The sequence below is a fragment of the Eriocheir sinensis genome, chromosome 30, assembly GCF_024679095.1.
Source record: "Eriocheir sinensis breed Jianghai 21 chromosome 30, ASM2467909v1, whole genome shotgun sequence".
NCBI classification, from domain to species: Eukaryota; Metazoa; Arthropoda; class Malacostraca; order Decapoda; family Varunidae; genus Eriocheir; species Eriocheir sinensis.
Genome location: NC_066538.1, coordinates 674,926 through 687,586, shown reverse-complemented (window position 1 = coordinate 687,586; position 12,661 = coordinate 674,926). Strand labels below are relative to the sequence as shown.

The 12,661-nt window shown below is 40.4% G+C and overlaps 1 protein-coding gene across 5 annotated transcripts in view; it reads left to right on the top strand.

The window, feature by feature from the left end:
- Nucleotides 1-7,610: 7,610 nt before the first annotated feature.
- The window catches only part of LOC127005361 (probable Na(+)/H(+) antiporter nhx-9), a 101,302-nt gene continuing 96,251 nt past the window's right edge, over nucleotides 7,611-12,661 (top strand). For 3 of the 5 annotated variants that reach the window (XR_007758438.1, XM_050874151.1, XM_050874149.1), the window contains exon 1: nucleotides 7,611-8,784. Coding sequence is in view for 4 of the 5 variants with exons in the window: in XM_050874151.1 (XP_050730108.1) it covers nucleotides 8,445-8,784 (340 nt within the window). In the remaining variant the exon portion in view is untranslated. The remainder of the gene's footprint in view (nucleotides 8,785-12,661) is intronic. The other 2 variants (XM_050874150.1, XM_050874152.1) reach the window with 2 other exon arrangements.

The window sequence follows — 12,661 nt, the reverse complement described above, 5'->3', positions numbered from 1 at the left end:
AACCTGATCACCACAGCTACTGGGTTAAGTCTCTCCTGTTCAGTAAACTTTCTATTCAGCAAACTTTATTAATTTGGATTAAAGGAACCATATCTACCTGACTGAATGCTATGCATCAGTAGGTTATGTAATTATTTTTACATCACTTAAGTTCATCAGCTTCACATGATATTTCTTAAGTTTCTTCTTTGCAGTAAACTTTCTATTCAATAAACTTTGGGGAACTGGATTTATGGAGCCACATTGAATATCTACCAACCATTTTTTTTTTATATATAGGAAAATTTATTATATTATTTGTCTCCTTTTGTTCTATTTGATGAAACTACTTTTGAAACCCCAGTGACAACACTTTCCATTCAGTAAACTTTAGAATATTAGATTTGTGAAACGGTAATGAACATCTACCAACAGTTTTTTAGATACCTATAGGAAAATTTATTATATTTGGTTCCTTTTGTTCTATTTGATGAAACTACTTTTGATACCCCATTGACAACACTTTCCATTCAGTAAACTTTAGAATATTAGATTTGTGAAACAGTAATGAACATCTACCAACAGTTTTTTTATATATAGCAAAATTTATTATATTTGACTCCTTTCATGCTATTTGATGAAACTACTTTTGAAACCCCAATGACAACACTTTCCATTCAGTAAACTTCAGAATATTAGATTCGTGAAATGGAGTGAAGATCGACCAACATTTTTTTTTATATATAGCCAAATTTATTGTAATATTTGACTCCTTTCATGCAATTTGATGTAACTACTCTTGAAACCACATTAACAAGACTGGCCATTTTTCTACTTGACAAAATGATAAAAACCAATTATTGTAAACTATATTTGATGCTCACTTAACATCTTCAGCAATAACAAACTAATTATGAGTTTTGGTGGTCCTCAGTTTGTCTAGTGGAAGGTTTATTGTATTATTTTGTATATAAAAGGAAAAGAAGAAAGTCATGTAGTAATAGGTTGGTGTGTTTTTCAGTTATATATTGGCATGGATTCACAGAGGCTCTCGTTCTGTACTTAAGGTTAATGGTTTTATTTTTAGTGTCAAGGAGGTGGAGGGACTTGATCAGTAATTCTTTCACACATTTCAGTTTTCCAATTTGAAGACCTTCCCAAAGAAATTGCTGGGGTTTTCATGGACTGTTTTGTGATCCTAGTGATAGTTTTACACGACTTCTGGACCCTGAATGGAAAAAAACACCCATGAAAACCCTGTTCTCTTTGGTTACTTAGGCAAGGGTTCACAGGCTCTCTCATTCTGTACTCAAGATTTACAGTTTTAATTTTAGTGTAGAGGAGGTGGAGGGACTTGATCAGCAATTCTTACACACATACTATAGTCTTAATTTACTCATAATCTTCTGTACTTAAGATTAACAGTTTTATTTTTAGTGTAGAGGAGTAGAGGAGGTGGAGGGACACGGACATGCTTACACACATACTAAAGTTTTATTTATTCCTATAGTCAGACTCAGTTATAAGTCTGGTTGGGTGGGGCTCGCTCGGAGGGTCCCCTGGCCTTAGCGCTGCCAAATCTTATCTATTTGTATGTAGCTGACACATGAGAGAGAGAGAGAGAGAGAGAGAGAGAGTAAGGTATTGAAGGTGATCTGGCAGTGGTGTGAAGATTTCGTGCCCCACCCAAATGGATACAAAAGTTCTCATTTAACCATAGAGTTGTTCAATTACTTCCTACGTTGTTTCAGTTTAGTTCTTCCTTTTGTCAAGTCTGTATATTTTTACACCTTTATTTTTCTTTCATAATACAGCATCTTAAGCTTGTAACTCTGCATTTTCCTTTTTTTCCCCTTGATTTCAGTGTCTTGGAGCTGCACAGTATTTAGTATTATCTTGGCTGGTATGATGCTTGTTGGACATTGCATAGGATGGAGAGACTGGAAGTGAGCATTACTGATTGATTAATATGACACACTGTGTGGAGACATTGCTGATATCTTTTAGTATTCATCACTGGTTCTTAATCTTACTATTATGCCCCCTCCAGGAACTGGTCCTTCCATCCACACACACCTTGCATCTAGAGATAAAATTTCCTCCCAGATTTAAAAAATATCAAGCCTAAGTAGACTATAGAGAGCTAAAGTTAATAAAGGTGATTGTTTTGCATTTTTTTCCATAGAATTCTGAATATTAGCCAAATATATTTAGAGAAATACCCACTTTTTCCCTGGGGCTCATGCCCCCCCCCTGAAAATTACTAATGGCCCCCTTGGGGGGCACACTGCCTAGTTTAAAAACCACTAGTAGCTATACAGGGACACACTTGTGTATTCTACCCACACACTCCTAATATCAGACTCTCAGGCTCCTTCATCAACATATTTAGATAGCTCGTGACAGTCAACAAAAACATTATTAATGACCTGGTCCGTGGAGGCATCCGTGGCATAAAAAAAAAAAAGTGCTAATATTTTTCTTTTCGTCTTTAGGAAGCCACTTATGTATTCTACACACACACACAGACACTACTACTGTCACACCTTAGCTGCTTCTTCAATTCATTTAGAGACATCATCGGTAGTATAAAAAATGTTCAGTTAATATCTTCTTTCTTTTCGTCTATAGGAAGCCACTTATGTATTCTACACACACACACACACACACACACACCTATCACACACGCTAGCCTCCTCAATATATAAGATTCATCATCGCTGGTATAAAAAAAATGGTCCGCTAATATTTTTCTTTTCGTATATTTGACAAGGCTTTCGTAGGAGTTTGGGTCATTTCCAGGGATAGTTTCTTGACCCTGGTGGTAGTTTGACCCTTCTCCTGTACCATGAACCTAGAAAGACACTCATGAGAACCCTATGAATATCCTTTTTGGTCTTTGGAAATAGTTGATGAGAGGCGGAAACGTCTGAGAATTGCCCATTTTTGACAAGGCTTCGTGGGAGTCACTTAAGTATTCAACCCACACACACACGCACACACGTACACACTCCCAACAAACACGCTCGCATCTTCCTTAATATGTCTACCGACGTCGTGACTGGGGACAAAAACAGTGACCAACGACGTCCGCTGATGTAAAAATAACCTGAACAAAAACAACCAGGATATGCCCGCATGTAGGACCTTGCTGTAGGGCGGACGAGGGATGGCAGTAATAAAAGGATCAGGTTGTGAGGAGGATGAACGCGAGTGTGGGGGACCAGAAAAAAAGAATTAATGACTTGGATAACGGAGGAGGAGCGACAGGAATGAGGATGTCAAGAGGAGAGGAAAGGAGGGGTGAGAGAAGGAAGGTGGAGGAAAGAATAGGGAAAGGAAGAAATGAGCGATAAAAGAAGGAAGATGGAGAGGAAAGGGAAGGGATTTTTGACACGGGGAGGAGGAAAGGGGAAGGGGTGGGAGAAGGAAGAATAGGGAAAGGAAGGAATGAGCGATAAGAGAAGGAAGATGAAAAGGAGAGGTAAGGAAAGGGATTTTAACACAGGGAGGAGGAGAGGGGAAGGGGAAGAGAGGGGTGAGAGAGAAGAAGAGGAAAAGGGAGGAGGAAGGGAAGGAATGAGTAATGAGAGAGGGGTGAGAGAAGGAAGATGAAGGGAGGAAAAGGGAAGGAATGAGCAATAAGAGAAGGAAGATGAAGAGGAGAGGAAAGGAGAGGGATTTTAACAAGGGAAGAAGGAATGAGGTGAGACTCGTGAGAGAAAGATGGAGGAAAGGGAGGAGGAAGGGAAGGAATGAGAGAGGGAGAGAGGAGGAAAGAAAAGGAGTGAGGGAAGGGAGGGTTGTTATCGGAGGAAAGGCCAAAGGGTCATGTTCTTAGATTCTCCTCAGACGCTATCGAGTCCTACATCAACAATTTTCAACGGCCCCCAAAAAGAGATTAATCGGGTTCTAATTACCGTTCTTTTAGGTTCATGGTACAGAAGAAGGATCAAACTACCACCAGGGTCATGAAACTACTGATGGAAAACCCCCGAACTCCTGTGAAAGGCTTGTCAAATAATGTGTTCTTGGGCAAGGAAATGCTGAAGAATGAGTTTTAAACATTTCGAACACGTATTTGACAAGGCTTTCGTAGGAGTTTCAGGCATTTCCAGGGGTAGTTTCATGACCCTGGTGGTAGTCTGACCCTTCCTCTGTACCATGAGCCTAAGAAAGACTCATGAGAACTCGATTAATCTTCTTTTTGGCCTTTGAAAATTGTTAATATGAGAGGCGCAATTAAGCGTTTGAGAATACCTCATTTTCGACAAGGCTTTCGTAGGAGCTTGGGGCATTTCCAGGGGTAGTTTCATGACCCTGGTGGTAGTCTGACCCTTCCTCTGTACCATGAACCTAGAAAGACTCTCATGAGAACTCGATTAATCTCCTTTTTAGCGTTTGGAAATAGTTAATGTGAGAGGCACAAGCATTTGAGAATACCCCATTTTCGACAAGGCTTTCGTAGGAGCTTGGGGCATTTCCAGGGGTAGTTTCATGACCCTGGTGGTAGTCTGACCCTTCCTCTGTACCATGAACCTAGAAAGACTCATGAGAACTCGATTAATCTCCTTTTTAGCGCTTGGAAATCTGTACCATGAACCTAGAAAGACTCTCTTGGGAACTCGATTAATCTCCTTTTTAGCGTTTGGAAATTGTTACTGTGAGAAGCGGAAGCGTCTGGGGATAGGCTATACCCGGTTGTCTGTCTGTCTGTCTAGTTTTTCCCCGATGGCTTCAGGAAAAATCACCCACGTACTATTTTTTTTGCTAGGGGTCGTAAGTTAGATGTGTGACCTCCTCCTTCTCATCCTCCTCCTCCTCCTCCTCCTCCTCTTCCTCTTCCTCCTCCTCCTTTCGTCCCTGCAAGGTCACACTCATTGAATTTACGTATATTTTTTTTGCCACGTAACTGTTTTATTTATCTTTATTTATTTGTGTTTGTTTATTTGTTCTTTTCTTTTTTCCTTCTTTCTTTTTTCTTTCTTTATCCTGTTTTTTTGGCGTGTGTATTTTATTGTTTTTTTTTATTATTTTCTTTATTTATGCACATGTTGATTTTTTTCTCTCATTTTTGCCCTCTTCACATTGCCCCCTCCTCATTTCTTTCTTTTTCTCGTTTTTTTTCTTTCTTCTTTACTTTCTTTCCTCCTTTCTCCTTGTATCTATCTATCTATCTATCTATGCATTTCTTTCTTTATCTTTTTTCTTTTTTTTCTTTCGTTTTCTTTCTTTCCTTCTATCTATCTATCTATCTATGCATTTCTTTCTTTCTTTCTCTTCTTATTCATATATTTTCCATTATCTTATTTATTTATATTTTTTAATATTTTTACTCACCCTTCTCCCCCCCCCTCTCTCTCTCTCTCTCTCTCTCTCTCTCTCTTCGCTTTCTCCATTCTACCTTAATTAATTCTCTTCCCCGTTCTCTGTCCCCTTCCCTCCTTCCCTCTCTCTTTCTGTCCTAGGATCTTCCCCCAACGGCAACAGGAAAGCTATTTTTTATTCCTATTATTTTTTCCCTTTGGACGGCGACGCGTTAGGATAGCTGAGTGACCCGCCAAGGCTGCCTCTACCACACGACTTGCCGGGGGGTGGGAATGTACGTACGTCAAGGGGTGAGTCTGTGTGTGTTGGGGGGGGGGGAGAGAGAGAGAGAGAGAGAGAGAGTGGGGATTCCTTGAGGCTCATTCGTGGTTTTTCCTTCCCGTAGAGATTCGAGAGAGAGAGAGAGAGAGAGAGAGAGAGAGAGAGAGAGAGAGTGGGTTAGATAGTGTTATCATTATTATTATTATTATTATTATTATTATCATCGTAGTAGTAGTAGTAGTAGCAATCGTAGTAACCTAGTAGCATAGCGGTCATCATTATTAAACATAGTAAGGTATAAGCCATTAATTGCACTATAAGGTCACCGTTTAATCCGGATCTTTTAAGATTTCCACACGTATTGTTGCGAGGGTTTTATAGGAAGCCAGGCTGGAGGAATACACAAACAAGGCAACACTGACGCGGAATACCGATGGGAGGATGTTACAAGACGGTCTCGGGGGTCGATCTGGCTGTTACTGAACCAAACTGAGACTTCTAATTGATATGGGAAGAAGGTGCGACGTTCTAAGACGAAAAAATATAAGAAGAGGGTGGGGTGGAATTAGGCAAGGAGGGAGAGTAGAGGAAGATGAGGAACTTGCAACCGAATCAAACTGAGACCTCTAATTGATATGGAAGGAAGGTGGGATGTGTTAAGACGAAGAAATTTGAGGAAAAGGATAAAAAAAATGAGGCTATAAATAGAAGGGAGTTAGGCAAGGAGGGAGAGTAGAGGAGGATGAGGAACTTGCAAACAAATCAAACTGAGACCTCTAATTGATATGGGAGGAAGGTGGGATGTGTTAAGACGAAGAAATTTAAGGAAAAGGATAAAAAAAATGAGGCTATAAATAGAAGGGAGTTAGGCAAGGAGGGAAAGGAGAGGAAGATGAGGAACTTGCAAACGAATCAAACTGAGACCTCTAATTGATATGGGAGGAAGGTGGGATGTATTAAGACGAAGATTTTTAAGGAAAAAGAGGAAAAAAAATGAGGCTATAAATAGAAGGGAGTTAAACAAGGATGGAAGGAAAGGGAAAATGAGGAACTTGCAAACGAATCAAACTGAGACCTCTAATTGATATGGGAGGAAGGTGGGATGTGTTAAGGCGAAGAAATATATGGAAAAGGAGAAAAGGGAAGACTGGGAGGGAGTTAGACAAGAAGAGAAAGGAAAGGGAAGAGGAGGAACTTCCAAGGAAATCACACAGAGATGTCTAATTTGTATGGAAGGGAGGAATGGTCTGCTTAAATGGAGGAATATAGGAAAAAGAGAAAAGGGTTGGGTCTTGGAAGATGTGACACGACCCAGGACAATACAATAAGAGCCGTAATTCAGACGAGGGTGGGGGGTAGCGTGGGGCTGTATAACTCCCCCAATGTTTTCTGTATAGGCCTCAAAATGCTCCTCAAATTGCTTATTCAAAAAAATCCCACAATAGTGCATGCTCGCTTCGTTCGCTTTTTCCCAACACGACTTCATGAACCTGTGATGCCCCCTTGAGGATTTTCCACGTCCGGGTACTAATGACTAATGTATCAAAGTCTCTCGAAGCCTGTCAGCAACCAAAACCCGCAAGTTTAAGCTTTTTTTATTTCTTTCTTGATTTTTCTTTTCCTTCTCCCCTTTCTTTCTCTTTCATTCTTCTTTTCTTTCTCTCTTATTTATTTCTTGCTTTCTCTTTCTCTTTCTTTCTTCCTTTCATTCTTCTTCACATACGCAGGATATTTTGAGGGAAGATTGTCCTTAGTGTTGTTTATTTGAAAAAAAGAATAAAACTTAGATGTGAAAACTTGTTAGTAGAAATACTGGACACGATTGAATTTCTTTGTATCCATTCATAGGTGTGCGCTATATGTTCGTCTCTGAATGAAGTGCAGTAACCGGAGTATTAAACCAGTCTGTCTCTCTTTCAAAAGGAAGGATGGGAGGAAGAGTAGGAAAGGAAGAAGAGGAGGAGGAGGAGGAGGAGGTGGTCGGCTTGGGGGGGGGGGTGGTCACGGGAGAGTAGTGAGCCGAGCAACGCAGCCAGCAACCTGCCTCACTCAGTTACCTGCTGGACGGCGAGGGGTGGAGACTACTGCCGCAGTGCTCCTTGCCTCCCTCACTAGCAGGCCCTCACTCAGCCTCCCTCACCTCCTGACAGCTCGTACTCGTCACTCGCACCTACTCGTGGCCACTCAAGACCACTGACAGCCCAGGAACGAGCCGCCAGCAGGAGTGAGCGAGTGGAAAGCGAGTTATCGAGTGTTAGTGAAATCGTGAGTCGAGAGGAGAGGTGAAAAAGAGATAGATTGAGATAGTCGTTTTCTGCGTATCTAAGGGACGAAAATGCACTTACTGGCCTATATAGCATCCAGAAACAGACTTGCCGGACTTATTAACATGTAGAAACACTAACTGACACTTTAAATTGCAAGTCATAGCGAAATCGTAAGTGGAAAGAAAGAGATATGTTGCAGATAGAATCGTTTTCTGCTTATCTAAGGGACGAAAACCCACTTACCGGCCTAAATCATACCCAAGAACACTAAATAATTCTTCCTTCCAGCTGGCAAGCGTTAGTGAATTCGCAAGTGCATAGCAAAGGCATAAGAGAGATATAGCTACAAGAAAACGCACCTTCTGTCCTTAGTAACACTCGGAAACACTAAACAACACGTCCATTGAAAAACCAGAAGAGAGATATAGTGTTCCTAATCTCTAGGGGACCAGAAAACGCACCTACTCTCCTCAATAACACTCATAAACACTAAACACGTCCATAGAAAAGGTAGAAGAGAGATATAGTGTGTTCTTAATCTCGAGGGGACCAGAAAACGCACTTACTGGTATCGATAACACCTAAGAACAGTAAATAACACTTCCAATCATGCTGCGGCGGACTATCCTAAACCTATTTGCGGTGTGGTGTGTGCTGGCAACCGTGGTACAAGAAGCACAATGCAACACGCCTTTCCACGCCGACCGCCGCACGGGGCTACCTAAAAACCAGCCCCTGGATAACACCACTGCCCTTCATGACCCCCTCAGTCCTTCACTGGCCCCAGGGGAAGGCCATCATGGGGGGGTTCCGGCAGTGGGTCTCTCTGAGGGGGAAGGGACCAAGGAAAAGATGGAGCGATACCCTGTAGCCGTAATAGATTTTGAGAGGGTGCAAACGCCTTTCATAATAGGACTGTGGATCTTCCTCGCCTGCCTGGGGAAAATAGGTGAGTATGGTGGTGGTGATGAGAGAGTGTGTGTGTGTGTGTGTGTGTGTGTGTGTGTGTGTGTGTGTGTTATGAGGCTAATTTAATCGATCTAGGGAAGTTGTTATGGAAGTACTTATGTCTGTTAGTCGGTCAGTCAGTTAGTAATAGTATGATCGATATGATGTCTTCTTCTTTCGTTCTTCTTCGTCTTCGTCTTATGCTCAAAAGTAGATAGTATTATTATAACGAAATTCTGTTACTACTAGGCTACTACTACTACTACTACTACTACTACTACTACTACTACTACTACTTCCACTACTACTACTACTTCTACTACTACTACTACTTCTACACACACACACACACGTCACTGCGTTTAATACAACATTGTCACTTGCACGCTTCGAGTCCCCCGGAATTGTGTGTGTGTGTGTGTGTGTGTGTGTGTAAACATCATTGATCGATTCCTGAATGAGCCAATTTGTGACAGGCTTTAAAAAATATTTACTAAGGGTTCATTAGAGGTATTAAGAGTGGTGGTGGTTACGATGAATTAGAGCGGTGATGATGGTGTTTATACTGGAGGCGGTGATAGTGAGGAGATGAATTGGATGCTGTGAATAGGTAGTTTTGGTGGTGGTGGTGATGGTGATAATGATAGTGATGGTGGTGGTGTTGATAATGGGGAGGAGATGAATTGGATGCTGTGAATAGGCAGTTTTGGTGGTGGTGGAGGTGTGGTGATGATCGAAGTGGTGGTGATGGTAATGATGCTGTCAAGTATTGGTAAAGATAATGGTAGTCAGAGAGAGAGAGAGAGAGGGAGAGGGGTAAAAATACATATATGAATCACAAATGAATAAAAAAGACTAGATAATGAGAGAGAGAGAGAGAGAGAGAGAGAGAGAGAGAGAGAGAGAGAGAGAGTTTTCAGAGTAATGTCAATTTTCCTATGAGTAAGTGTGTGTGTGTGTGTGTGTGTGTGCACTTGACACGCTGGCTGGCGGGCGGCTCGGCAACTACTTTTTTCTTTATTTTTCTTTTATCTTTTTTCTCCCTATTCGCTCAGCTCTCCGTCTCATCGGCCAACTTTCACTTTCATCGACTAGTTTTTGGTCCTTACCTCTGCATTAATTCTGTCCCGGGAGAGAGAGAGAGAGAGAGAGAGAGAGAGAGAGAGAGAGAGAGAGAGAGAGAGAGAGAGAGAGAGAGAGAATGCTCATGATAGGTCGTTCCTCACAGCATCTTTATATAAAACCAGAGAGAGAGAGACAAGAATGATAAACAGAAACTTGATAATGGCGTATTTATGTGAGATAAATAGATAGATAGATAGAGAGAGAGAGAGAGAGAGAGAGAGAGAGAGAGAGAGGTGTTTATTTGACGGAGGAACGGAAGGGAGCAATTTTAAGCTTGAGAGAGCTATGCATAATGCCGAAGATGATGGAGAGAGAGAGAGAGAGAGAGAGAGAGAGAGAGAGAGAGAGAGAGAGAGAGAGAGAGAGAGAGAATAGATGAATGAATGAGTTTGAATAAAGAAAAAAAAATAGATTCGATGTAGTTAGCCTAATAGAATAAACTAAGGACACATACATACATACATACATAGGCTACATAGGATACACATTAATATATTGTTAGCTAAAGGGTTGGAAGTATATAATAATAGGAGAAAGATGCATACATAAATGGAATGAAGGTCTAAGAGAAATGGGTAATGTTTAAGTATGGATGGGCAGGGAGAAGGAAGATTGGAATATGGAAGTATGAAGAGGGAATATTCAACTTAAAATTAGGTGTGAATGGGATGCAAAAAAGAAGACAAAATTGTTAGCCCATTACGCAAAAATGAATAACGTTAATATGAGCTAATGGGGAAGTGTAAATAGGAATAGAGAAGAGGGAGAAGAAGGAAGGAAGAACAGAAATGAAGAAAGAAACGAAGGAAAGAAAGAAGGGCAGGCAGAAATTAAAGTAGAGAAGAACAAATGGAGAAAGAAACGAAGGAAGGACAGAAGGGCAGATGAGAGTGAAGAAAGATATGAAAGAAGGAAAAGAAGAAGGAGTATGCAAGAGGGAACAGGGGAACGTAAGAAGGAAAGTGTTGAGACAGCGGGAAAAGCCGAGATTATAACCGTCATAGGAAAGGGTACGTTAGGTTTTGTAATGGAAGATAGGCTTAGGGCGCGTGTTGGGGTCCTTCCCACCTCTTCTTGCCTTCCTTCCTTCCTTCTGTCCTTCGTTCCTTTCCCATTATTTTATAGGTGAATAGGGGTGTAAGAAGGAAAGGGTTGAGGTAGCGGGAAAGGCCTAGAAATTATACGTCTTTGGAAAGGGTACGTTAGGTTATGTACTGTAAGATAAGCTAAGGGCGTGTGTGTGTGGGGGGGGTGTCCTTCCTACCTCCCTTTCCTTCTTGCCTTCCTTCCTTTCCTTCTTTCATTCTACTCTTCAGTTCTTTTTCCTTTATTTTGTATCTTTTCTTCTGTTCTTTTTTCTTCCTCTTCTTTCTTGGTTTATGTTCGTATTTGTTTCTTTCTACCTCTTTCTTGTCTTCCTTCCTTTCTTCCTTCTGTTTATTTTTTCACTTGTTTTCTCTTCGTTTTTTTCTTCATCTGTTCTTTTTTTCCTTTGTTCTTTTGTTCCTTCTTTTTTTTCCTTCTTTGCTTCATTTTTTCGTTTCTCTTCCACTTCCGTTCTTCTTTCCTTTTTCTTGCTTCATATTTTTTTCCTTCTTTCTTTCCTTCCTTTTTTCGTTTCTCTTCCACTTCCGTTCTTCTTTCTTTCCTTCTTTTTCTTGCTTCATTTATTTTTTTCCTTTCTTTTTTTTTGTTCTTTCTCCCTTTACCTTTTTCCTCCTCGTTTATCTTTTTATTTTTTCTTTCATTTTTTTATCATCAACATACACATACACACACACACATACATACATACATACATAGATATACATACATACACATACATACATTTTCCTTTTTTTTTCATCCATCTCTCAATACCTATCTATCTATCTATCTATCAATCTATCTATCTGTCTCTTTCATACTTCCCTTCACACACACACACACGTCACACACACGTCACACCCGGGAACTGCCAACATCCAGATTTCAGTGTTGCCAACTCTGCCACGCTCAGAATTAATACTTACCTTAAAACTCTTCTTCAAGCTCATCTGTATGTATGTATTCAGCGAGGCTTTGGCAATAGTGGGAAGCTATAACGTTTGACTATATTGGTTGTCATTGTGATTCTGGTGTTTTTTAATTGAGGTTTGTTTGTTTAGGTATGTAATGAGTGTTTTGTTGATTGATATATATGTGTTTGTGGGGAGGGTTGTGGGGGGGCTGTGTGTGTGTGTGTGTGTGTGTGTGTGTGTGTGTGTGTGTGTGTTTTATCTCGTTTCATTTCTGTTTTTTTACTTTTTTATTTTTAGTTTTTTTTTAGTTCAGATCTATTTTATTTATTTCTTATTTTTTAATTTCTTTCCTTCATTCCTTCTTTCTTTCCTGTTTGTTTTTATTCCTTCATTCCTTTCTCTCTCTCCCTCTCTCTCTCTCTCTTTCTCTCTCTCACACACACACACACACACACACACACACACACACACACACACACCTACCTATCACAAAACCAACACTATATACGGTACCATTTCACTATTCTCTTCATATATATTTAATACCACAAATCTCTCTTATGTATTGGTATAGACGTTCGTATTCAGCGTATTATCTGTCAATGTCCTGATATACGAGACCATTGATAGTTGTTGCTGTTTGGGATTCTGTTTGGGAAGGGAGAAAGTATGGATGTGTGTGTGGTTGTTAATGCCTTGCTAGTGTTATGGATGGTGTTATTATTATTATTATTATTATTATTATTATTATTA